Source organism: Alexandromys fortis, unplaced genomic scaffold (genome assembly GCF_014885135.2).
Source record: "Alexandromys fortis isolate MF-2015 unplaced genomic scaffold, M_Fortis_MF-2015_v1.1 scaffold_10, whole genome shotgun sequence".
NCBI lineage: Eukaryota > Metazoa > Chordata > Mammalia > Rodentia > Cricetidae > Alexandromys > Alexandromys fortis.
In genome coordinates this window covers 3,204,696-3,231,027 of record NW_026067895.1, presented here as the reverse complement: position 1 = coordinate 3,231,027, position 26,332 = coordinate 3,204,696, and the positions used below count along the sequence as shown (strand labels likewise).

The window sequence follows — 26,332 nt, the reverse complement described above, 5'->3', positions numbered from 1 at the left end:
GATCAGCTATTCTTCAGACATAAGGCCATATGGGAAGTCTGGGTCTCAGAGAAATGAGTAGATGGTTACCCAGAGCATGCTGAGCACTGTGACTCCCCAAAACCGGGAGTAAGGGGCCCCTAGGTAGATAGGTAGTATTAATCTTAATGTTGTTTATAAAAAAATATTTGAGGCTGTTCATAATCCTCTGTAACTGATCTTGATGTTTGTCTTACTGATTAGATTTTTCTGGTCTCTCCAGGAACAAATTCCCATGATCTGTCATTGCTGGGAAATGACAGATTCTTTTCTCATAATGCCCAGTGTTGACAGACTAAAACCCGTAGGGACGATGTGAAGTTGTGGAGGTGTGCTTGATTTAGGGTGGCAATAAGGTGGAACAATTAGTGGCTTTGCAAAAACCCAGATATCAGTCAGCACAAGCTTGTGACTTTACTAGTGATTCCAGATCATGGTAAGATTACACTGCTAGCGAGTGTGCCTGCCACGAAGCACGTGTTTGTTGTTATGGCATCTCTGTAACCCCCAAGCCTGAACGGGTCTACCTTTACCCCAAGGAGCCCTTAGGAAAGTTGAACACATTCCAAATTGTAGCAATCCGCAGAACACGGCTTGTGGTTTTGCAATGACATCCCAAATAGAAGTTGTTCGCTCGAATATATAAAACAGTGTAAAATGATTCCCTGCAAGGAAAACTTTTCTGCGATAAGGATATAGATATTGCACTTTTTTATTAAATCCATTCTGTTGCTCGTGGTCCCCTAGGAACAAAAGCACTCAGTTGTTTCTCTTTTTAATAAAACATCTCACATTATATGAGCTCCATGGCTGCTTTTGCATTTTCTCTTTCCCTCGCCCTTCTGACTGGTCAGACAAGCATGGTCGGGAGCGCTTCCTGTACCAGGGAGAATGTCGAGAGAGCTGCCCTGTGGGCCATTATCCTGCCAAGGGACATGCCTGCCTGCCCTGCCCAGACAACTGTGAGCTTTGCTACAATCCACATGTCTGCAGTCGATGTATGAGAGGCTACTTCATCGTGCCCACCAACCACACCTGCCAGAGGCTGGAATGCGGACAAGGTGAGGCTTCTGCGGGGTCCTACTCAGCACCAGGACGTGGGGTGACAGATTACACCTCGGGCACAGGGGAGGATTGGACTGCCTTATTGCCAATTATCACAATGTTATTATGAACACTTAGAATGACTCTGAATAGCTCAGTCAGCAAGTGAGGCTGCAGGTATTTTCCCTTCCCACTTCCCAGGCCCACAACTCCCAAGCAGCAGAGAAAAACTGAGGTCAGAATCTCAGTCTTGGCCAACAGTTTTCTTCTCAGTTACTAGGTATGAGACTATGGGCAAAACTAGTCTAATTTATCCATGCCTTGGGGCTTTATTTGTAAAGGAGCAAGTATAACACCAAGTAGGACTGCCCATGAGAAGCACAGAAAATCAGTATACCTAATACTATTTGAAACTTTTGAATGTTCTGTGAGTTGTATGTTGTTATCACTGTTCGATTTCTTTGCTATATTGGAAGATGATAAATTTAGCAGCATCGATTGTTTTTGGTCTCTGCTATATAAGGACTATGGGTAGCCCATGTCTAAAGATGGTTTCAAGATATTTTAAATGAAGCACCCTTTCTATTTCTCCTTCCTGTTCACAGAGACAGTAATTTTTTTAATTTGAAATGTTTGGTAAGTTAGACATAGAGTCTGATCTTTGTATATCTAATTCCATTTTCCTAGACTCAGAGCTGACTTACTGAATAAATCTAATCTACCAGCTTTACTTTAAAATTAGTTATATGACCAACCATGGTGGTTCATGGTTATAATCTCAGTACTCAGGAAATGAAAGCAGTGAGTTTAAAGCTAATTTAAGCTACATAGTGAGTTCCAGGTCAGCCAGAACTACACAGCAAAAAAATCAAAGCAAATCAAACAAGCAAGCAAAAAGACCAGATATATGGAATATAGGCTAAGTCTGTTCGATTTGTGCCCACCTGAGTAGTTCAGTCTGTTAAATTAATATGGGATTTTAAAGCACATAACATCCTTCTTCAAGATGGTTTCAGGTTTCATAATTGTTCTGTGATTCACATAGAAATAAACCACACACCAAATATGTTTTCTAGCAGTGTACATGCCTCTAGCCAGTGTCTTTAAGTGGTGTTTTCCATTCCTCTCCCTGTTCAGGTGAATTCCAGGATTCTGAGTATGAAGAATGCATGCCTTGTGAGGAAGGATGTCTGGGATGCACTGTGGGTATGTCATGTTCCTTTGTTACTTAAAATGTTTAAATAGCTGTGACCCTTGTCATACATGCTGCTGCTACTGCTTCAGGAAGGAGTCTTGTCATCAAGGTACTTATCAGTGTCCCCATCACTATCCCAGTACAGACAATGTCACAGTGTCCTCATCACTACCCCAGCACAGACAATGTCATGGTGTCCTCATCACTACCCCAGTATAGACAATGTCACGGTGTCCCCATCACTACCCCAGTACAGACAATGTCACGGTGTCCTCATCACTACCCCAGTACAGACAATGTCACGGTGTCCNTGTCCCCATCACTACCCCAGTACAGACAATGTCACGGTGTCCTCATCACTACCCCAGTACAGACAATGTCACGGTGTCCTCATCACTACCCCAGTATAGACAATGTCACGGTGACCCCATCACTACTTCAGTACAGACAATGTCACGGTGACCCCATCACTACTTCAGTACAGACAGTGTCACAGTGAGGAGATGCTTGTGAGACAATAGTGTCAAGCTTAAGAAAGGATGGCAATATCTGCCCCTGGCACTCAAACTCTTCTTTATCGAGCTGTCAAATAAAATCAAACAAATGCCTGTTAACACGATAGTGGGTAGAGAGATGGGGAGATCTCCTTTTGTGAAAATGACTCCATTGCTTGGAGTCTAAGACAATATGGTGATGGTGAAGTCAAAATTCCTGTTACTCAGTTCAATTCCCAGCAACCACAGCGTGGCTTACAACCATCTGTAATGAGACCTGGTACTTTTTCTGGCCTGCAGGCATACATGGAGGCATAACACTGTGTACTAAATTAATAAATTATTTGATAAATAGATTCCTGTTACTCAACAAAAGCATATATACTCTCTAGTTCAAGCTTGTGGCTCCCTTATCCCTTCCTCTCACACTGCTGGTTCTGGGGTGAAGGAGAAGATGGGGTTGGTTTATAGCACACAGCATCAGTGGATTTGATGAAAAGCATAAAATAAGGGGACTGTGATTTCAAGACTGCACTTTTACATAAGTCTAGGCAGCATATAGAAAAGAGCATACAGAATCTGTATAGGAAAACCCCAGTGGGAACAAAGTCATTTCTCCTTGTGGGGCTTCTGTGGAGGCCTGCGGTGCCTCTAAGATGTTACTATGTACATATCACATGGGAAATTTCTCAGGATGCAGAACAAGCTGTTCAGTGGGAACATTGCAGTAACTCTATAGACCACTTGTGAACTGTTAGATTACACTGCAGCTAAGCAGACCTCTTACTGGCCTTACCCACTTAGACTTGTTTGTTTGTCTGTTTATTCTTCTCTCATACAATACATCCCAACCATAGTTCCCATCCGTCTACTCCTTCCTGCCCCTCCTCTCCCCTCTCCTCCAGAACTCTTCCTCCTCCATTTCCCTTCAAAAAAGAGCAGGCCTCTCAAGTCTATCAAGCCAACACAGCATGACAAGATACAAGAAGTCTAGTCAAAAATCCTTATATCATGACTGGATGAGGCAACCCATTAGGAGGAAAAGGGTTCCAAGTTCAGGTGAAAGAGTCAGAGACACCCCCAAGTGCTATTAGGAGTCCCACAAAAACGCCAAGCAACAACCATAACATATATGTGGAGGACTTAAAGCGGACCCATGAAAACTCTGTGATTGCTGCTTCAGTTGCTGTGAGACCCTGTAAGCCCTGCCTAGTTAATTCTGTGGGTTATGTTCTCCTGGTGTCCTCAACCCCTCTGGCTCCTACAATTTTTCCTCCCCCTCTTCTGTGACTTCCTTAATTCTTAAATATTATGCATGAGCTATAGTTTATCTGAGACATTAGGAACATGAATAGCATTCTCTTGTTATCATCTATTGTGGAATAAGGAGAAGAAATACAGTAATGGAGTAAAACTTCAGAAGGAGGTGGCAGGCAGAAATTTATGGGCAAAATTCTAAGTGTCTGGGAAGCAAAATTAACGTTAAATGCAAATAATGAAAGAACTACAATTAAAACAATGGCCACTTTGTTTTATACTTTGCTTATGGATATTTTGTGTGTTTTGTCATATTCTGTTTTTGCAGCTATACCCAAACTACAGTCTTTCTTAGGAAGTGATAGGAGATCTTGATGGCAGCGATGATGGAGGCTCTGATGGTCTTGATTTTACTTTAATCCATCTCAGACATATTTTCCACTTAGGTATCTACCCCAACTGGATTTCTTTGGAGCGTTTACCTATGCTGAATGTACATGCCTGCATCTTTGTGGTTCACAGTGGTGGGCTGAGTGTTTGAGTGCATTCGGGGGACAAATCCTAAACATTTTGGCTCTCTTGATGGTGTTCCATAATAACAACAGAACAAATCCACTAAGTTAAACACAGAAGAATAAATTTTCCTTCCACATCTTTAAAACAGCCTAAAAAGGATGTACCTTTGATCATTGCCTCTGACTCAGATATCATCCTGAACGGGGTATAGAGTTATATGACATGATTCTATGGGAATGAGAATAAACATTTACTCATCCCAAATGAAGAACTGATGAGAGACCAAAGTGCAGATACTACCCAAGTGCAGCTTGGTGAGCCCACGACGTTCTTGGGGTTACTTGCAGGAATGTAGGCAAGGGGATACTCACAAGAGTATAAGTGACTCAGACAACTACATCCTCAAAGCCCACCCCAGCCTGGGTGACGGTTCACGAAAGCTGGGAAACCTGGAACATACACTACGTTGGAGTGTGTCCTTTCCAAGCTTCTCAGTTTTCCTAATTCTTGTCTGAGAGCATTTGTCATCAGTCCTCAATGCATATATACGTGTGTGTGTGTGTGTGTGTGTGTGTGTGTGTGTGTGTGTGTGTGTGAAGAAAAGATCCTAGTGAATCTGGTCAGTTACAGGGACTTCCTGAAGTTCTTCTGAGATGTTTGCTTTCTGAACTTAATGAACTTCCCTGCACGACGGAATGTTTCACGTCCCCATGTAAGCACCCTATAGCTTCTATTTAACTGATAGATCAGTAGGATTTGCTTTACGAAGTGCTATTGGCATATCCAATTCCTTCCTTCATTTAGGAGACGTTAGCTGTCTGCTGTGTGCCGGGTACTCACCATGGCACTGGGATTTCAAAGGTGACATGACAGGCACCTTGTAGAAAGGCTGTGTCACTAGAGACGCACCTGGAATGAAGCTCTTTGTAAGGTTGGCCTAGAGTGGAGGGAGGTTCGAGTGCAGCAGGGTCACCAGGGAACGTGACAAGAACAGCCAAAGTGCTGAGTTTTAACATCTTAAATTCTAATATTTTTCTTCGTTTATAAAATGTCAGTGTGTTGGGTCTTGTGTGTTCTTGAACTGACTTGCCTGATCTCAACCATGACCTCATTTCTGAGCCTTTGTAATCTCTCTAGTGGAATGAGCCCTCCCTCTCTCCCTTTCACGTGCAGATTCCTATGACACTGGTCTAACATTTGGTGTGTGCATATCTTTCTGCCTGACACCGAAGGGCTTGCTTGAGAATAAGCTCGCTGACTTACACAAGCAAAGCAGCAGACCAGGATCCTAAGGCACACACAGTTGATATGCAAATGTCCCTCACTTGTGGTGATCTGGCTTAACAATGTTCTGTCACACCATGGTGTGACAATGACCTTAGGGTTTAAAATTAGGATCTTTTTATGCACTGACAGTGTGCGCGCTATGCACACAGAATTCCCTTATATTGCTGTGCAGCAGCAAACCACAGCTGTTAAGAGGCCACCAGCTCAAGTCAACAGCCAATACCATGCAGTGTGCTGTGTGACCAAAAATTCTTCAGTATAGCACATGAGATAACTAACGTTTGATTACAAAATAATCTTGTGTTAGAGGCACTTGCTCAAGTGTTCTGAGAATGTATGAGAGACAGTCTGGGTCCTAGGCTCTAGGCTATGCTATAATGTTTGGTGGATCATGAGCATTAAACACAGTTTTGTCTTAACAGTATGCTCCATTTATGTCTATCAGGACATAATTCCTCTGTAAGTTTGAAAAAATACATATAAATACTTCCTGGGTTGAATTTGAGGGTTTCCCAAGTTTAAAACAGAAAGGATAGTTCATGAGACTCCGGGTTCAGAGTCAATATTTTCTCTAATTAAATTGTGTTCGCAATCCAAGAAAAGAAAAAATCATACATTAAAAATGATTTTATAGACTATTAGAACTGAAAGATTTGATAAAAATGTGTTTCATTCCATGTTATAGTTTTAAGCAGGGAAGAATGGGAACTTTAAAAGATATGAATAACTTACCAAGATTTGCCCAAAAGGCTTCTTGTGAAGCAAAACGTCATCCTTTGGAGAGAATTTCACTTTATTCCATCTTAACAATGCAGATTCTTTCTGAAAGGGTCTAGACAATCCCTGGAGGAATCGGAACAAGTAGGAGCAGACATCTGAGACATTTTTATGTATGCTATGTCATAAACAGTTGTTGTGGATGCTAGGGATATCTTGAGAGTTTTGTATTCCTTTTCAGAGACTTAGGACACTATAGATTAATGTCTGTGTTTCACAACTAATAAAGGAAAACTCAATTTCTAGGTTGATGGGAACTGCAGCCAGCTCCAGGGAGGAGCTAGGTCTTTTCAGTTCAAGAAATATTTTCATAAAGGAGACAGAAAACTAACCCATGACCAAAAAGTGATTGCTTTGTCTGGAGGAAAGCACTGAATTTGATCGTCTAGGGTGGAGCTGAGGGAATATTTATTGTTATGGAGTGAGGTTTCTCTTCCTTATCAGGCTATAAACAACACAACATTCCTGTTTTCTTCTAAGAATAATTGACATCAAATTCTTTGTCTTTCTAACAAGTATTTTCAGTTGGCATTTTTCCCAAAGGAAAATCTGAGGGTTTGGGGTTCTATTTTGACTATTTGGGGTAAAGTATATAAAGCAATTTGATGTCTTAAGGTAAATCTTTCACAGTTTTAATTTAATGGATGTAGTATAATTTGAGATTTGAGGTCCATACCTATTTATCCACTGACTTAATAATGGATTTTAATCACATTATATAAAATCTTTACTCCCTTACCTCATTAATAAAAACAGAAGTTATGGCGCTAATATTTTGGCTCCGATGGACATAAAGAAATTCCATTAATTTTTATTCTTTGAAAAGAGTGTAGTCTAGAAACCTTTTAAAATTCAGACAATTGCTAAACATTCATAAAATTTAAGTTTCAAACAAGGAGAAAAACATTTATAAGAAAATTTTAGACAAGGACCCTCTTACCCTGAAGCAATCAGAGGAGTTTTCCAGAGAGGCAGCACAGCAAGGAGGCTGTGAGTTTGCCTGTGTTGCCACAAAGAAGAGGGAGAGCTGCCCTAAGTATGGGGCTTCCACGTGGTGACAAGTGGCAAGACGTTACTCAGTGGGTTTCTCACCAATGACTGTATGAGTGTTGAAGAAGGAATGAGCGAATATAAGGAAACAGACAGAGAAAGGGTTAGAGGAGCCACTAAAAATCCAAACCTTGAAGTCAATGAATGCATTTTAAAAATATTCTTTAGCTGAAACGGAACAACTGAAGGTTAAAGAGCAGCAGATGGACAGAAGGAAAGATGGAAAGCTAGGAGGTGTGGCTCAGTAATAGAAAGTTTGCCTAGAATATGTGAGGCGCTGCGTTCCATCCTCAGCACTTAAATAAACACACAAACAAACAAGAAAGCATGATTGGGTTGTGTGGGGTTTTCTATTTGAAGTGGGGTCTACGACAGCCAGTGTTGGCCTCACTATGTAGCTGAGGAGCATCTTTAACTCCTGGCCATCCCTCATCTGCTTCCCACTGCTGGGGTTGCAGGTGTGCACCGCTGCATTCAGTGGCGAAGAGATCAAATTCAGGGCTTCCCGCATGCAGGACAAGGGCTCTGCCAACAGAGATGCATCCTCGGCTCTAGGGTGCTGTTCTGAGGAGGAATTTTATGGTGAATTTGGCTACTGACTTAGCAGTGTTCAGGAGTAATGGACAGGCAGAGGGACTATAGCATCAACAGCAGTAAGGACACTCTTACAGAATCCAGGTAGAAGGAAAAGCAGTCTGGCCGAGGGGACACTAAGACAATATGAAGAAAGGTATAGGCTTTTAAATCACACGAGACAAATGGCCCCCAAGCAAGAAAAGCTACCGGTTTATCAGGTGGGAGATATGAATTAAAATGCCCATGGGTTGTATGACTTTTCCCAGGCAATCTGTTTTGTTCACCCCAGACACAGAGGTAACAGCAGGCCAAGAAGTTATGCCATGAAAGTCCAGCTGGTGCACTAATGTGTTTATGGGAGGTCCTCAAAGGACCATGCATGAAAGGCTGCTTGCAGGAACATGGGAAAGTGAGAGCCCACTGTGCACAGCTATGTACATCCTCAGGGAGGTGTGGGGCTCCTTAAGCCTTATTAGCTTCATGAGCCTTCCCATCCTGCCATGAAAGAATGTTCACGAGTCTGATCTTGTGAGGGTCTCCTGAGGGTGGATGAACAGTTGCTCTAATTCAAGACAGCAATGTGCACACCAACCCAGAGGAATGCACCGCCCCATAGGACAGTTCTTCACCCTTCAGACTGGCACACCAAAAGCGCGTTCTTCTGCCATCATGATTTCATACATGTTTGTTCTTGTGAAGGATCTTAGCAATTTTACCAGGCCCCTCCCTTTTTGTTTTTCAAATTTCTTTAAGATGATTAATTTACCTTTTCTCTTAGAAACATGTTTGACTTTTCTTTGGTGTAACCAAATCACCGCCCTTCCCACCCTTGAGTTTGGGGGACTGTTATTGAGTGATGTAAAGGTGGTATGACACAACACTGTCATTGTACTGGCTAATCTGTTAGCTGTGGCCACTAGGTGACTAATAGCTGAGCTGTAAATACAGAGTAGATGTACTGGAGAAAGGGAAAATTTGAGTCTTGGACAAGGAAGAGCAAGATATTAGAAACCAAATCATTGAGTCCGGGAGGCAAGTGGATATACAAACATGGTGGTATGAATGTAGCCAACCACAGGAAGCAGACTAAATGCCAAGCTCATAGCTGAGCAGCCTAGAGTACGTAAGCACACGGAGTATTCCACAGCCATCAAGAACAAAAAAGATCTGTATAAAGTAATAGCGATTTCCAGATACACTGTTTTACACACATTCTGTCTTGTGCCTCCCCCTCCCTTCTGTCTCCCTCCCACCTTGTGCCCCCTCCCTCTCCCTGCTGTCCCCCTCCTACCTTGTGCCTCCCCCCCATTCCCTTCCCACCTTGAACTTCCCCCTTTATGTCCCCCTCTCCATCTTATACCTCCCACCTTCCCTCTGTCCCCTTCCCACCTTGTGCCTCCCCCTCCCCTCTGTCTCTCTTTACACCTTGTGCCTCCTTCCTCTCCCTTCTTTCCCCTCCCCACCTTATGCCTTCCCCATCCCTCTCTCTCCCCCTGCCCACCATGAGTCCTTCCACTTTTTGTAACTTCTCTTTCGCTTTCCTATCTCACGTGCCCTTCCCACCCCTTCCTCGGCATCTCTTACCCACTCTCATGGTCTCCTGTCTAGTTTCATAGCCTTTACTCACCTGTACATCCACTTATATATATTAATACAAACAACGGAAGTTCAGGCCCAAATGTGGATAAAAACATGCAGATTCTGTCTGTCTGGATCTGGGCAATAATACTTAACAGAATACTTTGCAGATCCAGTCATTTTCCTGCAAATTCCATAACCATATTTTACCCTGTGGATAAAAAAAGATTCCATTGTGGATGCAGACTTCATTTTGTTATTCATCCATCTGTGGATGGGTGTATAGACTGGCTTGATTTCCTTGTCATTGTCAATTATTCATCTGTAGGCACGGATGGACCGGCATCTCTGTGGCAGGATATATACATGTATTTCTGGGGGTATATGGCCAGGAGAGGTATAACATGGGTAGCACGATGTTCTGTTTTTTGGTTTTCAGTGCACTTTCATGCTAATTCCCCAGTAGCTATTCTAGCTCCAGTCCCACCAGAAGTGAATAAGTTCTCTTTCCCCACAGTGAATTTCTCACCGGCGTTCTTTGTCTTTTGTTTTCTTGGTCTTAGTCATTCTGACCAGTGTGAGATAGAATCTAAAAGTCGTTTTAATCTGAGCTTCCCTGATGGCTAAGGATGGTAAACACTTCAAGAAATATTACTGTTTGTATTTCTTCTTTTGAGAACTGTCTGCTCATTTCAATGGCAGCTTAGAGATTTTGGTGCTTAATTTTTGCGGGTTTTGTTCATTTATCATTTGTTTTATGTATATAGTATATGGCTATGTATTGTGTGCCTATACAGCACCCACAGAGACCAGAAGAGAGTGTTGAATCCCGTAGATCTTGAGTTACAGATGGTTGAATTGAACTCGGGTCCTCTACAAGAGCAGCCAGTGCTCTTAACTGCTAAGCCATCCGACACCATAAGTTTTGCAGTTCTTTATCTAGTCTACATATAGTTCTGTCTGTGGTAGAGCTGGCAATGCCTCCCCCATTCTGTAGGCACTTAGCTTGTTCTGTTGACAGTTTTCTTTTTAGTGCAGACACCTTTTAATTTCATGTGCTCTCATTTGTTACCTCTTAGGATGTTTCCTGGACTGTTGGAATCTTCTTCAGAAAGTTCTTGGCTACATCGCAAACTTGAGTGTCATTTTCTATTATTTCTATGTAGGATCTGCTCACTTAGTCATGGCTTGTTATCCACTTTATTACCTGGTCAATTAGTTGAAAATTATATGAGGAAGGAATAGGAAGAAAAGGGAACACTTGCCTTTTTTTTTTTCAGAAACTTTCAGCTGGCAGATGCATAAGAAACGCATCATTGACTCAAGGAGAATGAGCGAGCAATCAGTATGTGCTAAAATCGGCACTTGCAAAACTACTGGGCAACGGGATAACCACAGGGTCTTAAAGTACCCCCAGGATGAACAGCTAATTACAACCAGTCTACCCAAGTTACTGCAATTAGCATCTCTGTAACTAGTCCAAACCACTTAATGTTCTATGTCTACTAATGAAATAAGTTCCACGACAAAGAGACTTTGCTCTAGTATCTGTGACAAAGTATCTGGAAGGCAAACAGGCTCCCATGCTACCTTTGCCATCTTTTTAGAACATTGTCATTGTTATGCCTGAGAGTTGTTAATAACATCTAAGGAGAAGGGTCATAATTCAGCTTGTACTGCACAGGAGAGCATCCCAAGTAACAGTGTGGTCCAAATTCAAGAATTCTGAGAGGAAGCAAGTCATACTGAGCTGGAAGATAGGCACAAGAGAAACCCCAGACGTGGACCGTGTGTGCAACCACTGACCTGTACATGTAAGAAAAATGCAATCTCGTGGAAAAAGTACAACAGAAGTAAAAGAATAGAACAAGAAGAAATGAAATGAAAGAACAAAAATGGATAAAAGCGTGAGCAGACTGAGGGAAGAGGGATCCTAGCAAATCAAAGTTGCTCTGTTTCCGTCTTTCTTCAGATTTGAAAATATTTTAAAGAGCTTTAAAACAATTTAGAAAAGTACTTCATGCTCACAGCTGAGCATACCTGACCACACCCCTGAATTAGTAATGATTTCCAGCCCACAAATCTTGTTTTTTTTTATAAGCTTCTAATGTTCATTTGTTTGACACAGGTTTCTCTGTATAGCCCTGACTGTCCTGGAGCTCACTCTGTACACCAGACTGGCCTTGAACTCACAGAGATCCACTTGCCTCTACCTCCAGAGTGCTGGGACTCAAGGCATGTGCCACCACCACCCGGCTAAATCTTGGTTTTTGATTTTATTCTCCAACAAAAGCAATTAGGCCCTTTGTTAAACTCGTTGACTTATGACAGGAAATATACAAGATGAACTTGCAGCATCTTTTGATGATAGAAAGTAAGAAATTACTCAAAGGCAACAAAAGAAAAACTTTATAAAAAAAAAAAAACACAACCCTTTGGTGGTTTGGAAGAGAATGGCTCCATAGGCTCACCTGTCAGGGTGCTGGATTCATTGGTGAAATCATTTGAGGTTTGCTGGCTAGCTTTATGTCAACTTGATACAAACTAGAGTCATCTGAAAGAAGGTAGCCTTCATATAAGATCAAGTAGTAAGGCATTTTCTTAATTAGTGATGGATGAGGGGAGGGCCCGGTCCTTTAGGAGTGGTGCCATTCCTGGGGTAGTGGTCTTGGGTTCTATAAGAAAGCAGGCTGAGCAAGCCACTTTGAGCAAGGCAGTGAGCACTAACCTTCCATGGTTTATGCATCCATTTCTGGCTCTGGGGTCTTGCCCCATTTGAGTTCCTGGCCTGACTTCCTTCAGCAATAGACTACAATGTGAAAGTGTAAGCCAAATAAACCCTTTCCTCCCCAAGTTGCTCTGGTCATGGTGTTTCATCACAGCAATAGTAACCTAAGATAGGAGAATTAGAACGTGTGGCCTTGTTGGAGAAGATATGTTTCTGGGGGTAGGCTTTGAGGTCTCAAAAGCCCAGGACAGGTCCAATCTTGTTCTTTCTTTGCTACCATCTGGTAGATCAGCTAGCGCTCCAGGGCCATGTTTGCCTTCCTGTTACTAAATTTCCCATCATGATAATCCTGGACTAACTCTCTGAAACTGTAAGCAAGCCCTCAGTTGAATATTTTTCTCTTATATGTGTCTTGGGTCCTGGTGTCACCAATAGAACAGTTAGAAGAGTAACTAAATATCCCCCAAGGATGGCATGTCTGATAAACACATAAACCACCCAAAAAGTGTCTCCAGTGATCAGGGTTGGGGTGAGCTGAGCTAAGATGTAAGTAAAACATTATTCATTTATAACCCAGAGAATATAACAAATAGCTATGAATTAGTACAAAAGGCATTGTTGAATTAAATAAATGAATCAGTATGATAAGAGGATAAATATTCCACACAAATCAAATGGAAATAACTCATTAAATTAGTTCTCCTTTAAGGCAGTGGAACATACACTAAACCTAAAAATTTTGATGGGTTTTAGATAAGATATTATCTAAACATAAAAATGTGAAGGAGCCCCTTCCAGAGAGTTTGAAAGTGCCCCATATCGTGATTGTTGGAATAAGCCTATGACTGTCTTATGAACTTATTCAACTATGAGGCACAAATGTTGCACTATGAAAATACATTTCAATAAAATGACTCGGGAAAAAAGAATAGTTAAGTTTTGCAATGAATCCATGAGTGCCTACGACTTATAACCATCTAGTGCTCTGAGTGCTACTCCACATTTTTTTAATGGCATTACCCCGTTTAATCATCAACGGGCATTCTGTTAGCCCTTAATGTGGGTGACATCGTCACATTCACTATTAGTTCTTACAGATGGGGAGTTCAAGATCAGAGGAGTGGGGAGACATCCTTATGTGTGCATGGAAAGTGATGGGGTTCAGAAGCCAGTTTTGCCTGACTTGGTGGTACACACCTTCAATCCCAGCACCCAGGAGGCAGAGGCAGGAGGATTTCTGTGAGATTGAGACCAGCCTAATCCACATAGCAAGTTCCAGGACAGCTGGAGTAAAGATGCCCTGTCTCAAAATAAGATGATTTTGAGCAATTTTGTTTATAATTTTGCTTATTCATTTCAAGGGAAGGAGTTAACACATAGAGATTAATGGATAGATAGATAGATAGATAGATAGATAGATAGATAGATAGATAGATAGATAGATAGATGATAGATAGATAGATAGATAGATAGATAGATAGATAGATAGATAGATAGATGATAGAAATAGACAGATAGATGAGAATGAGAGATGACAGACATCCCTAAACTTCAATGGCTTTAATCAATAAAGATTTAATCTCTCATGTTGTCCTTTCATCGCGAATCATCATAGGGACGCTGTTTGGGGTTGTCTTCAATCCAGGACCAGAGAGATTACCCAACTACCATTTATTCATCTTGTTCTCTTCATCTTGTCATTGTCGTCTTCTCACAGCCTGAAGATTCTGTCATGCTCTGATAAGCGGGCTACTGACAAAGCTCCAGATGGCTGGGTCCTGACGGAAGCTGACAGCAGAAGGGATGTTCTCTGACACATGGTTTTCTTCTTGACTGCTGGGTCAGGGGCTCTTTCATAGATATTTTCTCCTTGTCATTGTTTCCTATATTTTATATTTCACTAGATATTACATGTAGTCTGGGGATGATTTTAAGTGTACTAGAGACTGAGTGCAAGTGATATGTAAGTATCACATCCTGTATATAAGGTACCTGAGCATCTTGGCACCATGGGGGATTCTGGGAAAATCTTCTACAGACACTTAGTGATAACAACATTCCCAAATGTGTGCCTGCTTGCCTTCATCATATGAGTAGTCCCTCTCCATCCTTCTGACCTTGGAAAAGGCAGTGTCTTTCTGTCTCTCAAGGGAACTCCTTTGAAGAAGTCACTGTTTTGAAATTGGTGGAATTTTCCAAAATATTCTTCTAGCACATATCTCTCATCTCTAGCTGCTAGTGATGCAAGAAGAGGAACAACGACCAATGCCTTATGACCAGAGAGTGAGCTGGCGGGGAAAAGACTTGGCCTTTCTTTATTCTTGATTCTCAGATCTCCACTGTTATGGTGAATCTTCATGAACAATTTGACTGGATGGAAAATCTCCTAGGAGACACACCCCTAGCTATATCTGTAATGATGTTTCCAGAGAGGTTTAACCCCGGAGAGAAAATCCATCCTAAATGTGGATGGTACCATTCCATGGAATTGTGTCTCACACCGAGTAAAAGGGTGGAAGGAAAAAAGTGAGCTAAGCATCCAACATTATCCCTCTGCCTCCTGCCTCCGTACACTGTCCGAGCAGCCAGTTCACTCTCCTGTTGCCACGCTCCCCCAGTTTATGGACTGCATCGTCTTCAGCCACAAAGGCTTTGGTTTTGAATAGGTTTATTAAGGACATGCCAAGCAAAAGCAGAGGAGTCGGTTGCAATTAGCAGTTATGTAGACCCAGCAGATAGACAAAAGCGGCAGGATAGCAAGCATCATGTGCTCACAACATCAAGTAGCGATAACTCAGCTAGTAGAGGCCGTCAGGTGGAGGTTCCAGTTCCACCATGAAGGAGTTTCCAGTGGACTTCTGGATTCCTGTTCTCAGCACAGGCACTTTTATGACATGGGAGAAATCATGACATCTGTTGGCTAGAGTTTGCCTTCTCAAGAACACGATGCTCTAACTCCTCCCCTGTTTTGCTTTTCTCTCTTCTTGTCACAGTGTTGGGGGGGAGGGATCGGCCATCCTCAAATAAGGAGTCTTGGAGGACACTTGCTATAACAGGTTTGAGTCTGAAATGGGGGTACATGGCAACTCCTTTTCCAGAAGCAACTGGTCAGTGATCCAGAGCATACATACATACATACATACATACATACATACATACATACATACCTCAACATCATCTTTAAAATACTTTAGTTGATTATGGGAGCTGAAGCAGACACAGATAGATGATATTTTAATAACTAAAATTTAATATTCTGTCTGTGCTACATACAGAGCTAGGCAGATAATTCACACACATGATCTGAACTCCTCAGTATAACCGCCTCTCTCCAAAACTCTTATTCTCATTTGATAAACGAAGAAAGCAATACATGGGGAGTTTATGTAATTTGCGCAAAGTTACACAACTGAGTACGTTTTAGAGCCAAAGCTAAACTTAGGACTGTCTGGCTCTAACCCTACAGACCATTCAAATGCTCGCTCCTTTCCAGAGCAGACTACATTCATCTACCATTTGCCTAGAGAAAAGAATGAAAGTTGTAGAAATCTTGACCTATTGTGTCTGCGTCTGCCTTCCTTGTGCACTTGTGTTCTTGGGTGTCTCCTAATGTGTCCCTTGTTTCTTTCCCTATACTTGGGCTCACATTCTTATTGTTGTGGAAGAAATAGACATATTGGCGAGATAGCCCAAGCTCAATTCTGGAGCAATTAGCTCATCATCTTGGCTCTTCACGTTATTACACTGTTTGCTCCCAGAGCTGAGTAACTTATTGTGTAACTGACCTGTGAAGTTGAGCTGTGAGCCAAGCCTGTCTGGATCACGTAGGCTTGCAGAAAGAGAACTGAGCCAAGCATATACAACACAAACCTAGTTAAATAAGAGATCTGAGTGGTCAAACACACCACACAGCAAGGAGGGGGGCTCAGAAGATTATCTGCTGTTCTGAAAAGCAATGTGAGATCTGGGATGTTGAGCTCCCAGTGAACAGAGGCAGGGGAGTATTGGGTGGAGTGTTAGATTTTACATGCAGAGAAGAATTTAGCTGTTTGTGGTAGTGCACGCTCGCAGGCTGGCCTGACAAGGCAGAGGCAGGGAGCTCATAGAAGAATCTAGAAGCCATTTTTTAAGCGGGATTAAGAATAAACTGGGAAAAGGGGGGAGAGGATAAACTGGAGGCTGGATACATGACTCAGAGGTTAAGAATGAATGCTGTGCTTCTAGAGGACCAGAGTTCGATTCCAAGAACCAGTGTCTGGAGGCTCACAGCCTCCTGTCACTCCAGCCCCAGGGGTCTGAGGCCCTCTTCTGGCCTCCACAAGCACTGCCCTTATGTGCACATATCCACCCATATGCACATAAGTAAAATTAAGATAATTTTTAAAGAAGTAAGCCATGAAGCCATTGCAGATTACTTCCTTTTTGTGAATTGTGTCACTTTTATTCCCTGAAATTCTTAAGGCCACCAATACCTCTACTTTATTCCATCATCAACTTTAACCAAAAGCAACAGTAAGACTAACAGTAGTAATAAGAACTCCGAGTGGTTAGGTCTTCACCTACTTTTACAGAGACGTGGAAAACAGAGTCAGAAGTCTTGGTATCCACTCATCTCCGTCTTTCCACTACATTAATAAATATATAGGGTCAGTCTCATTTTTGTTAGTTAATTCTATCATCTTATAAAAGAAAGCTTCATTTAAGCTAGCCTCCTGCCTCCTGTAGGACTTGATGATTATAATGACATCTAGGAAGATGGCTACCATATCATTGCCTTTTTAAAACAGAAACAAAATTCACTGTTAATATCAAGATGAATTTTACTGGGTTTTTTTTCCCTATTAACATTTCCCCTTTTCTACCCTATCTGACATCATCAAGAAGCCTATTGGTTTGTTTGAGGTCGCACACTCAACTTATACACCATGGTGCATTTAGCATGGAGCTTGACAGTGGGTAGACCTTCAGAAAAGAACTGTGACTTCTGTGCCCATTGGTAGCTGGCCTCATTTCATCCCTACTGCCCGTTTTTCCATGCCACATGAAGCGACCTCAACACGGTCCTTTACCAGATGGTAGCAAGAACTCTAAGTGCCACCAGCTCCGGAGGAAAAGTTGATTTAAGTCACAGACCAGACACCAGGCTAGAGAGAAACTGAATGTGGGTGAGGCAGAGGCATCTGCACATTGGTGCCCACCTGTTCACCAGGCTGGTCTCCAACTGAGAGCTGGGGCAACCACAGTTGCCAATAGATTGCTTCTGCCCCTCTCCAGCCCAAAACTATGGCTTTCTGAAAGTCAGCAGAAGAATTTGAATGGAGTCCAGACTCACCATTTCTGTGAAGTCTTCCTGCAACTCCCACCAGGGAAACCCTGGGCAAAGCCCTCACACCAGCCCTCAGGTCAGCTAGCAGGACTGTGGGTAACTAAAGCAGAATTGAACCAATCAGCACAGCCAAATGAAGAAGACCATAGGCTCAGAAGCAAGATCCAATAGGATCATTTCCCACTTATGACCCAGTGACCAATAGCGCCTAGCGGAAGGACTGGAAGGTAAGCAGTATCCATGCTGATATCTTAAACACTCGTCAGGTTCTCACTGATGACGTACTGGGTCATTCAAACCTTTTCCTTCCCGGCTGTGCATATGGTCATTTGTAAAGAACAATATTGATATTCTTCAAGATGTTTTCTATAAAAATGGTGTGCTCTTGGTATCCATAAACTATTCATTTGGGCAAGACAAGTAAACAGTGTTTTGCATAAACTAGTCATGTTAATAAACATACTCCAAAAATCTCATGTGCTGAAGACTTGATGATACTGTTAGAAGGTGGTGGAAGCTTAGGTCTAAGCCCCAATGGAATGATTAGAACATTGAGGACATGTCTTTGGAAGGAGGAGTATTAAAGGTCTAAGCTCCGCCCTCTTCTCCCTTCCTTCCCTCCATCTCAATTTGCTTCCTGACCACACGAGTTGAATGCCTTTGTTCAATCACGTGCTCTCCACCACAAGGCACCAAAAGATGAAGGCAATGGCCAAGTGACCGTGAAATTGAATCTTTGAAACTGTTAAACTGTTAGCCAGATGAAATCTTTCTCCTTCTTTTAAGTTGATCACTTTGAATGTTTTGTTACATTGATTGATGGAAAGCTGGCTAATAGTCGGGGTTGTTCTCGGCCCCTTGTTTCATAGCTCAAGGGCCAGGGAGGTCCACAAGAACACTAAGAAAGTGGACCCCATTCAGTTCCATCACAGGGCAAGGGCAACCTTGATTCATATGGGGTGTCACCTCTACAAGGGTGACACGGATAGCCTGGGGATGCAAAGTGTGGAATATCAGAGGAGAAGCATTTCTCAGTCTCTCTAATTTGGAGCAGAATGAGCTGGCAGCTTGATTCATCATCATAATGGAATTTTATACCCTCAAATAATTGCTAGAAACCTGGATGTTCCACTAGAAAAATAAATCAACCTAAAAATGGAGACTCCAGATGACCATGACCCAATATTTGAGCGATGACATGAGCCTTTGGGTCAGATTTAGTGAGTTTTAAAAGACAAAGGAAGTTGTTTTGAAGTAGTGCTTGCTGGAAAGTCTAATATAATCATGCTAGCCTCCCTAGCCCATTGTAAAGTTGTAGATTTATTGTATTTAACAGAAATGCAGGCTGTTTGTTTGAAATATTATCCAAATGACCTGACCTAAACTTAGAAATCCTATATGAATTGAAATGCGTACATTAGGGAGGCCTCTTGCCTTCAGCACTCATGGGTTTGAGGTGAGTAGAGAACCATTTAGAGCAGTAAATAAAATACTGCATTTAAGACTGTAAAAATTTGGCACACAAGGTTTCAGTTCAGAAGTAAATTCATTTTATGTGCTCCGCAAAGAAGCAAGTGAAAACTTTTACAAACGAGAAGGACGACCTCCTGAGATTTTAGAGATAAAATATGTCCATTATTCCTTGGGACTAGGCATGGTAATTACACCCTTGACTGTGAAAACGCAAGCCTGAACCTTTGAGCCAGCAGGCCCTTTGTGGTGGTGTGCAGAGCGGTAAATGGTGGTTCGCCAAAGCAATTGTCCAACTGCATATTATGTGCTTGAATGTTCGTTAATAAGATGGGCCACTTGGAAACCTAGCAAATAACTGGAGAAAGCTCCAGGGCCCTGTGCCATTAACAGCTTGTCTGGTGGGATATCATGCGTGGCCAAGAAGCCAGTCCTGTGAATTCGGTGCCTGGTTCTAGCTCCAAATAGTAGATAATGCTTGACAACTGTGTGCCGTAATAAGACGAGGGCCTTGTGAACCGCCCCCTCCTGTGATCTCTGACCTCATCAAAGGCTACGTCTTCAGCCTCATGCTCCAGCTGCACCAGGTGCTCCTGGTCTCAGGCACCTCTAGTCCATTCATGTTCCAGGACTCTGCACTAGATGCTGCCTCCTCCAGAATGATCTCCTCCAAATGTTAATGTCTCTTCTTCTTCCATTACAACTTAATTTAAATGTCACCTCCTAAAAACCTTCCTTACGGTTCCCAGCCCAGCCTCCCCATGCCTTTCTCTGTCTACACATACTTGTCAATCATCCTATGCCAGTTGTGGCAGATGATATGCTATTATCTGACACTTCCATCTTTATTGACTTTCCAAATGCATATGATGTATTTCTTTTCAAAGTGTAGCTTCCTGGGAGTCAGGGGGATGCCTGCCTTCTATTTACCATTGTGCGATGTGCCCGTGGAATCAAGTTTATCCCGTATATATCTTCAATCCCTAATTCTTGGCACATCAGTGGCAGAGTTCTGGCAAGTGCAGTTGTGGCGAGTGCTTTGAGGGAGTGTATGTGGAGAGTGGTGGGGACAGACTTGTCCCAGAACTCCTCTTCAGCATGTCACTTCGCAGTAGTCTGGTGACCTCGTGTGTTCATGAAACAAAACATAGGAGTTGATAACTGGTCTACCTCCTCTATTCTGTGAGAGCTAGTCCTGCCCCTATTAAGAACACTCCTAATTTGGCCAGGTCAGCTTTGCTTGCATCTTTGGGGGTATATTTAACCTACAAATAGGAATTGTTAGCATTTGGCATCCACTTAAACCATGTTTCTCCTCTGACTTATAATTCTATCCCATACCTATCAGTCCTGCCTGTTTTTCAGACCTTTAGAAAGATAGTTCAAACTTAGCAAAAAGACAGAGAATTTCTTCAGCCTGCCTTAAAGGTGCATTCAGTGAAAGGCAAGGTAAGTACAATTGACGTGTAATCTCCTAGTGTTAAATGGTGTATTTCTTCCATATTGGAATGCTATTATAGAAATATTCATCTAATAGGGTAGCTACGTACAGTCCCTCAGAAAAAGTGACAAAGCTGTCATCACAGCTTTCGATGAATAAATAGTCCATTATAAAAAAATAATCACACGTATTTACTCCATGGAGGCAGAATAGGCAGCAACAGGCCTGGGGGAGGGGTTGCAGTGGCTTGGATATATCGCAAGTGTCTCCAAATATTTCTAAATGTTTGCCTAAACAATTCTTATTGTAAAGTAAACTTTTTCGTACATTAGCGCAAGGCTGTGGTATCCAGAGGTGCTTTATTGGAAACTGAACCCCATGTCCTATTCCCGTGGCTACATGCACAAGCCTTCCACGTAAAGCTAGCTCCTTTCCTCTATCAGTGGTCCCTTCATCCTAGAAAATGCTAGAAATTCCTAAAGCATGTCGGTGCTCTGGGAAGTTGCCTTGTCACCAATAGCAAACATTTGCACACTCGCAGTCCCACGAACATCCGTTATCACACGGTGTCTGCAGAACTGGGGTGAAAAGTATGAAAGGCTTTCCAGCAAGGCCTGTGATGCCCTCAAAGCAAAGGGAGAGGTGCAGAGCATTTCCAGTCCATGGCGATTTTTGTCCATTAGAAAGACTGGGAGATGCTCACTCATCGAACCCCTTCCAGCTCACAGCATGGACCACCTGGAACACAAAGGCTCGAGACCTGAGAAAAGAGACAGTGTTGGTGTGCCTTCCCCTTCCAGGGGTGTTAATAAGGGGAAACACTGAACTACTGTGATTACCCATGACTCCAAAATAGCTCATCACCTGCCAACGTGAAGGGAGGCCCCAGAGGCCTGTGAAAATGCTGGGAAGAACAATGGCTTTAGAGACGGACCCTTTGTGGTCTGTGAGAGAAGCATCCCCACAGACTGCAACACGGTCAACCCTGTGCAACCAGTTCTTATTGTAAGTGAACCCTGAAAACTGGTCCTGGGGTGTTCCCATGGCAGAGAGGAAGCAACAGCACTTTCACAAAACAAGCAGGCCCTTAAACTTGAGATGTGGGGGAGAGATGGCCAGCAATTATCCAGAAGACTCAAGCACTAGATAAGCGGCCAATTTAAGCTATTTCATGGTGGGGCAAGGCTTTCCTCAAATTTGGCAGATAATTGTTAGCCCGCTGTCTACTTTATGTGTTATTGTGTAGACTTAATCACACTGTGAAATCCCTCTTGTCTTCAGTCCTAAGTGCCACTGGGACGCTGGGAGCATGGTCACATGAGGTTCATTAGGAGCGGGGGGGGGGGGGGGGGGGGGGGGGGGTGTGGGGGGCGGGCTTAGCTTTGCGGAGCCCAGCTAGCTGCCTGTTCCCTGGAATCTTTTCTGTGATATCACAAAGCTCCTATGTTATGGCCATTGTGGGCCCTGAAGCAGAGCATCTCACAGCCCAGCAAGACATAATGTCTCATGGTGGCCTGCCTCGTTGGCAGGTGCTAAGCTTTTATTGTTATTATTACAATGGTCCTGTTTCACCCTGAATCGCATATTGTCACAGCCTGATCGCTCATTTATGGACAAGTTTTCCTTTTATTTACTGCAGTTTCAAAACAACCAGGATTTAGTTATGAATTTGTGCGTGGGGGTGGGGTGGGGAGAGTGGGTGTTTATATCTGCCTTTTGGAGATGGGGTACAAGGAAAGGGGGTTCTCAGGAACTGAGGAGGGGGGAGTGCAGTCCAGCACCACTCACCCTCATAAAGTGCATTCACAGATCTGTGGGTACAGGGTCATGTATTTGAGCACACAGGCTTGTGTGCCTACCTTCTGCCATCATGTGCCCTGCCGTAACATGGACTGGCATGGCGGATAAACTGATTTGTGCCAGAGTCCAGGATGTGACCCTTGATTGACCAGACAGCACACAGCATGCAAATGTTTCCAGTCTCTCAGTGCCTTCTCTGGATGTATCAGCTCTGATTATAGCTTTGCTTCTGGCATTCTGTCTTCTTTCCCATGATTCATAGCTCCTATATCAGCATCCTACCTTAGAATGACTTTGAAAAGTGACCCCTTTTGAGACGTGAAAGTTTTCTGAGATGGTCTTTCCCTTTTCCTTGCCCAGCCTGTTTCCCAAATATGCAAATTCACATCCTTGGCACCTGGTGTGTGTGTCTCAAAGCCAGAATTCTCTTATTCTAAAGAATAATAGGAAGTGGCTTCCTTTATTTTCCAAGGCCCATGGTCATAAAAGTTGTAGCCTTGTTGTTAGCATGTGTGTAGTTCTTCTCAACGCCGGTGTGAAGGACAGCTCCTGATCCCCTAGGCTGGCAGCCACTTGCCTATGGCAACACCAGAAGGTAGTTTGGATCTTCGAGAAGTACTAATGCTGGGTTAGTAGCTAGTAAAATTTCCCACCAAGTTCCCAGCTCCCCCTAATTACAAGTTTGGCTTTAATCAGGTCCCTGAACACTTCTAGATTTTAGTTTCTAAAATCTATAAAACGGAAGACATATCAAAAATGAACAAGGTTTCTGAAGTCAAATACATACAGATGGAACTATGGTCCAGAGGGCAAGATGGGGATGCAGCTCACAGGAGCGTTCCTGCGGAAGACATTTGCTCCTTGGCCCTGATCCATCACTGTAAAACATGAGACAAACAGGCCTTTTGTATGTACTGGAGATCAAACACAAGGCCCATGTGTTCACACTCTATCTTTGAATTATAATCCCTCCAAATCTTCTATTTTCATCAAACAAATCACTTCTGCAAGCAGAGAGTCCAAGTCATCACTTACAGACTTCTGACACTCTGGTATTTCCATTCCTACTCTCTATAGAGTGTAAGGCCATCCAGCCACCGACTTGCAAACTGAATTCCCATCTGTGTGTATACCTTGGGAATGGCCATGAAGACTGGTGCTGACCATGCCCCAGAGTTCCACTGGGTCTTGAGTATTGCGAATGAAAGTTGAGGTGGTGTTGCTGACTGTGAGAAGAAACTTAAAAAGAACATTTTAAAAAAAAAAAAACAAAACTCCATTTTTTTCTTATTTATTTATTTATTTATTTATTTATTAAAGATTTCTGTCTCCTCCCTGCCACCGCCTCCCATTTCCCTCCCCCTCCCCCAATCAAGTCCCCCTCCCTCGTCAGCCCGAAGAGCAATCAGGGTTCCTTGCCTTGTGGGAAGTCCAAGGATCACCCACCTCCATCCAGGTCTAGTAAGGTGAGCATCCAAACTGCCTAGGCTCCCATAAAGCCAGTATGTGCAGTAAAATCAAAAACCCATTGCCATTTTTCTAGAGTTCTCAGTAGTCCTCATTGTCCACTATGTTCAGCGAGTCCGGTTTTATCCCATGCTTTTTCAAACCCAGGACAGCTGGCCTTGGAGAGTTCCTGATAGAACATCCCCATTGTCTCAGTGTGTGGGTGCAAAACTCCATTTTTAACTACAGGACATTTCTAGCCAGAGGCATCCATGAGGAAGAGCAAGTGAAAGAATTTCTGTATAATTTACCACACAGCTCTGGAGACTTAGCAAAACCTCCCACAGCTGTAAGAAAGAAAAGCTTAAGGATCCAGAGAAAGGGGCAATCAAAAGTACCTAGTATTCCACAGAAGTCATCAAATAACACAGAGACGGAAATGTGTCATGATAGATAATATACTGAACACAGCAAAACTCTCAGATCAAGAGATGTTTTTAAAGAAAACCGCTTTCAAAATCTGTGAAGTTTGTAAAGGTAGAGAAATAAGCAGAAGCTGCAAAGCCGGGAGAGGGGAAGATGCCTCCTGATTAATGAGTAGAAAGTGATCCCGTTACCATAGCAACTTCAAGATATACACAAAAGAAAACATCACTTCCTTAAAATATGCCTGATGATGAATAGGCAAAATCTTTCAGAATATCTTTCTTAAAAATATGAAGCAACTCCTTTGTTTAAAAAAAAAAAAAAAAGCAAATCACACAGGATGACTCTTAAGAGTTTTATCTCTCAGATAACAGGACTTGTTTACATAAAAGCCTTAGGCTGTTTACATGAACCAGCAGTTTGGACGAAAAGTAATGACCAGATAATATGTCTACTGGAAAATAAATTTTGTTCTCCACAATTTTGTTTCTGCTTAATCAGTAAGTGAGATAAATGGGTCTGCCTTGTTTTCCCCTTTCCAACAATGTCTTCAGTTGGCGCGCTTCCTCGGATGCTCAGCCTGGGCGACAGGTCTAGGAGGCCGGCAGAGGAAAGGCTATGCCTGCTGTCCCCACTCTCCCTCTGAACGAGGTGGCAAAAAGCAGGATTTGGAAAGTACTCCATGTTGCTCCCCTCCAGCCTTGCCCCTGTGCTGCAGGACGCTGGTTCCGAGTCCACAGGAGTGGTCTGTTCCATGTGGAATTCAACTTCAGAGCCACACTCCGAATCAACTAGATAGTCAGAGCAGCACCCAGAAGTCTGTGAGGACAACGTGAGACCTGGGGACTCCTTACAAGATGGATGGAGTGCTTTTTGCTTTTTTTTTTCTTTGTGACAATTGTTTATTTATGTGTTGAGTCTGGGGAGCACACGCAACGGCACATGTGTGGAGGTCAGGGAGCAACATGTGGGAATTGGTTATCTTCTTGCATCGTATGGACTGTGGGGATCAAACTCGGGTTGTGAGGCTTGGGGCAGGCACCTTGACTCCGTGAGTCAACTTACCTAAGTAATTGACTGACATGAGCAGACTACTGGGGCTAAGCAGTGGCCCTCAGAAACATTTTTCTTCTCCTTTTAACATTTATTTATTTATATACTTGTGTGGTGTGTCTGTGTGTCTGTGTGTCTGTGTGTCTGTGTGTGTGTGTATGGTGCTCATACAGAGGTCAGAGCACAACTTATAGGAGGAGTCAGTTGTTTTCTTTTATGACGTGGGTTCTGGATCCAACTCAAGTCATACAGCTTTTGTGGCAAATGCTTTGCCTGCTGGGCCATTAACTCTTCTCCCTTTGCATGAGGGTGAACCATCTTCAACTCAGTAAACACCCTAAGTGCCTTCTGGCTGCTGGCATCTCCAGCCTATGGCTGCACAATCCTTCCACCTTGAGATTCATGGCTTCAAATAGAGCAGCACACAGCTGCTCAAGCCCAGATGCTGGGAAGCCTTATTCCTCCTCCACACTCTGGACTTGGTTAACTAGTGGTCCGTCAGATCTCTATGACTCAGAGGGTCTTCACGCAGGAACAGTGTATTCTCCATCTATATTGGAGGGTGGAAGTCTGGTGCCGGGTGTCAGCCTCTTGTCCGTAGTGTTGGGTCCTTCTGACATCTCGAGAGAGGTTCTTACTGGACGTGTTGCTAGTCCTGGGTGGCTGATGACAATCTTTGGCATTAACTCATCTGTGCCTCCATGGTATCATGTGCCTCTTCCTTCTGTGCCTCCGTATCTGTGTCTTCACAAGGCTTTCTTAAATGGCAATAAGCCACTGGCTTTGTTAGTGCCCACTCTAATCTTTTTTTTTTTTTTTTTTTTTTTTTTTTTTTTTTTTTTTTTTTTTT

General features: G+C 42.9%; 1 protein-coding gene across 3 annotated transcripts in view; it reads left to right on the top strand.

Moving 5' to 3' along the window:
- The window catches only part of Pcsk5 (proprotein convertase subtilisin/kexin type 5), a 411,377-nt gene that overhangs the window by 327,203 nt on the left and 57,842 nt on the right, over positions 1 to 26,332 (top strand). For all 3 annotated transcript variants that reach the window (XR_007594733.1, XR_007594738.1, XM_050158819.1), the window contains exons 23-24: positions 873 to 1,079; positions 2,200 to 2,268. Coding sequence is in view for 1 of the 3 variants with exons in the window: in XM_050158819.1 (XP_050014776.1) it covers positions 873 to 1,079; positions 2,200 to 2,268 (276 nt within the window). In the remaining 2 variants the exon portion in view is untranslated. The remainder of the gene's footprint in view (positions 1 to 872; positions 1,080 to 2,199; positions 2,269 to 26,332) is intronic.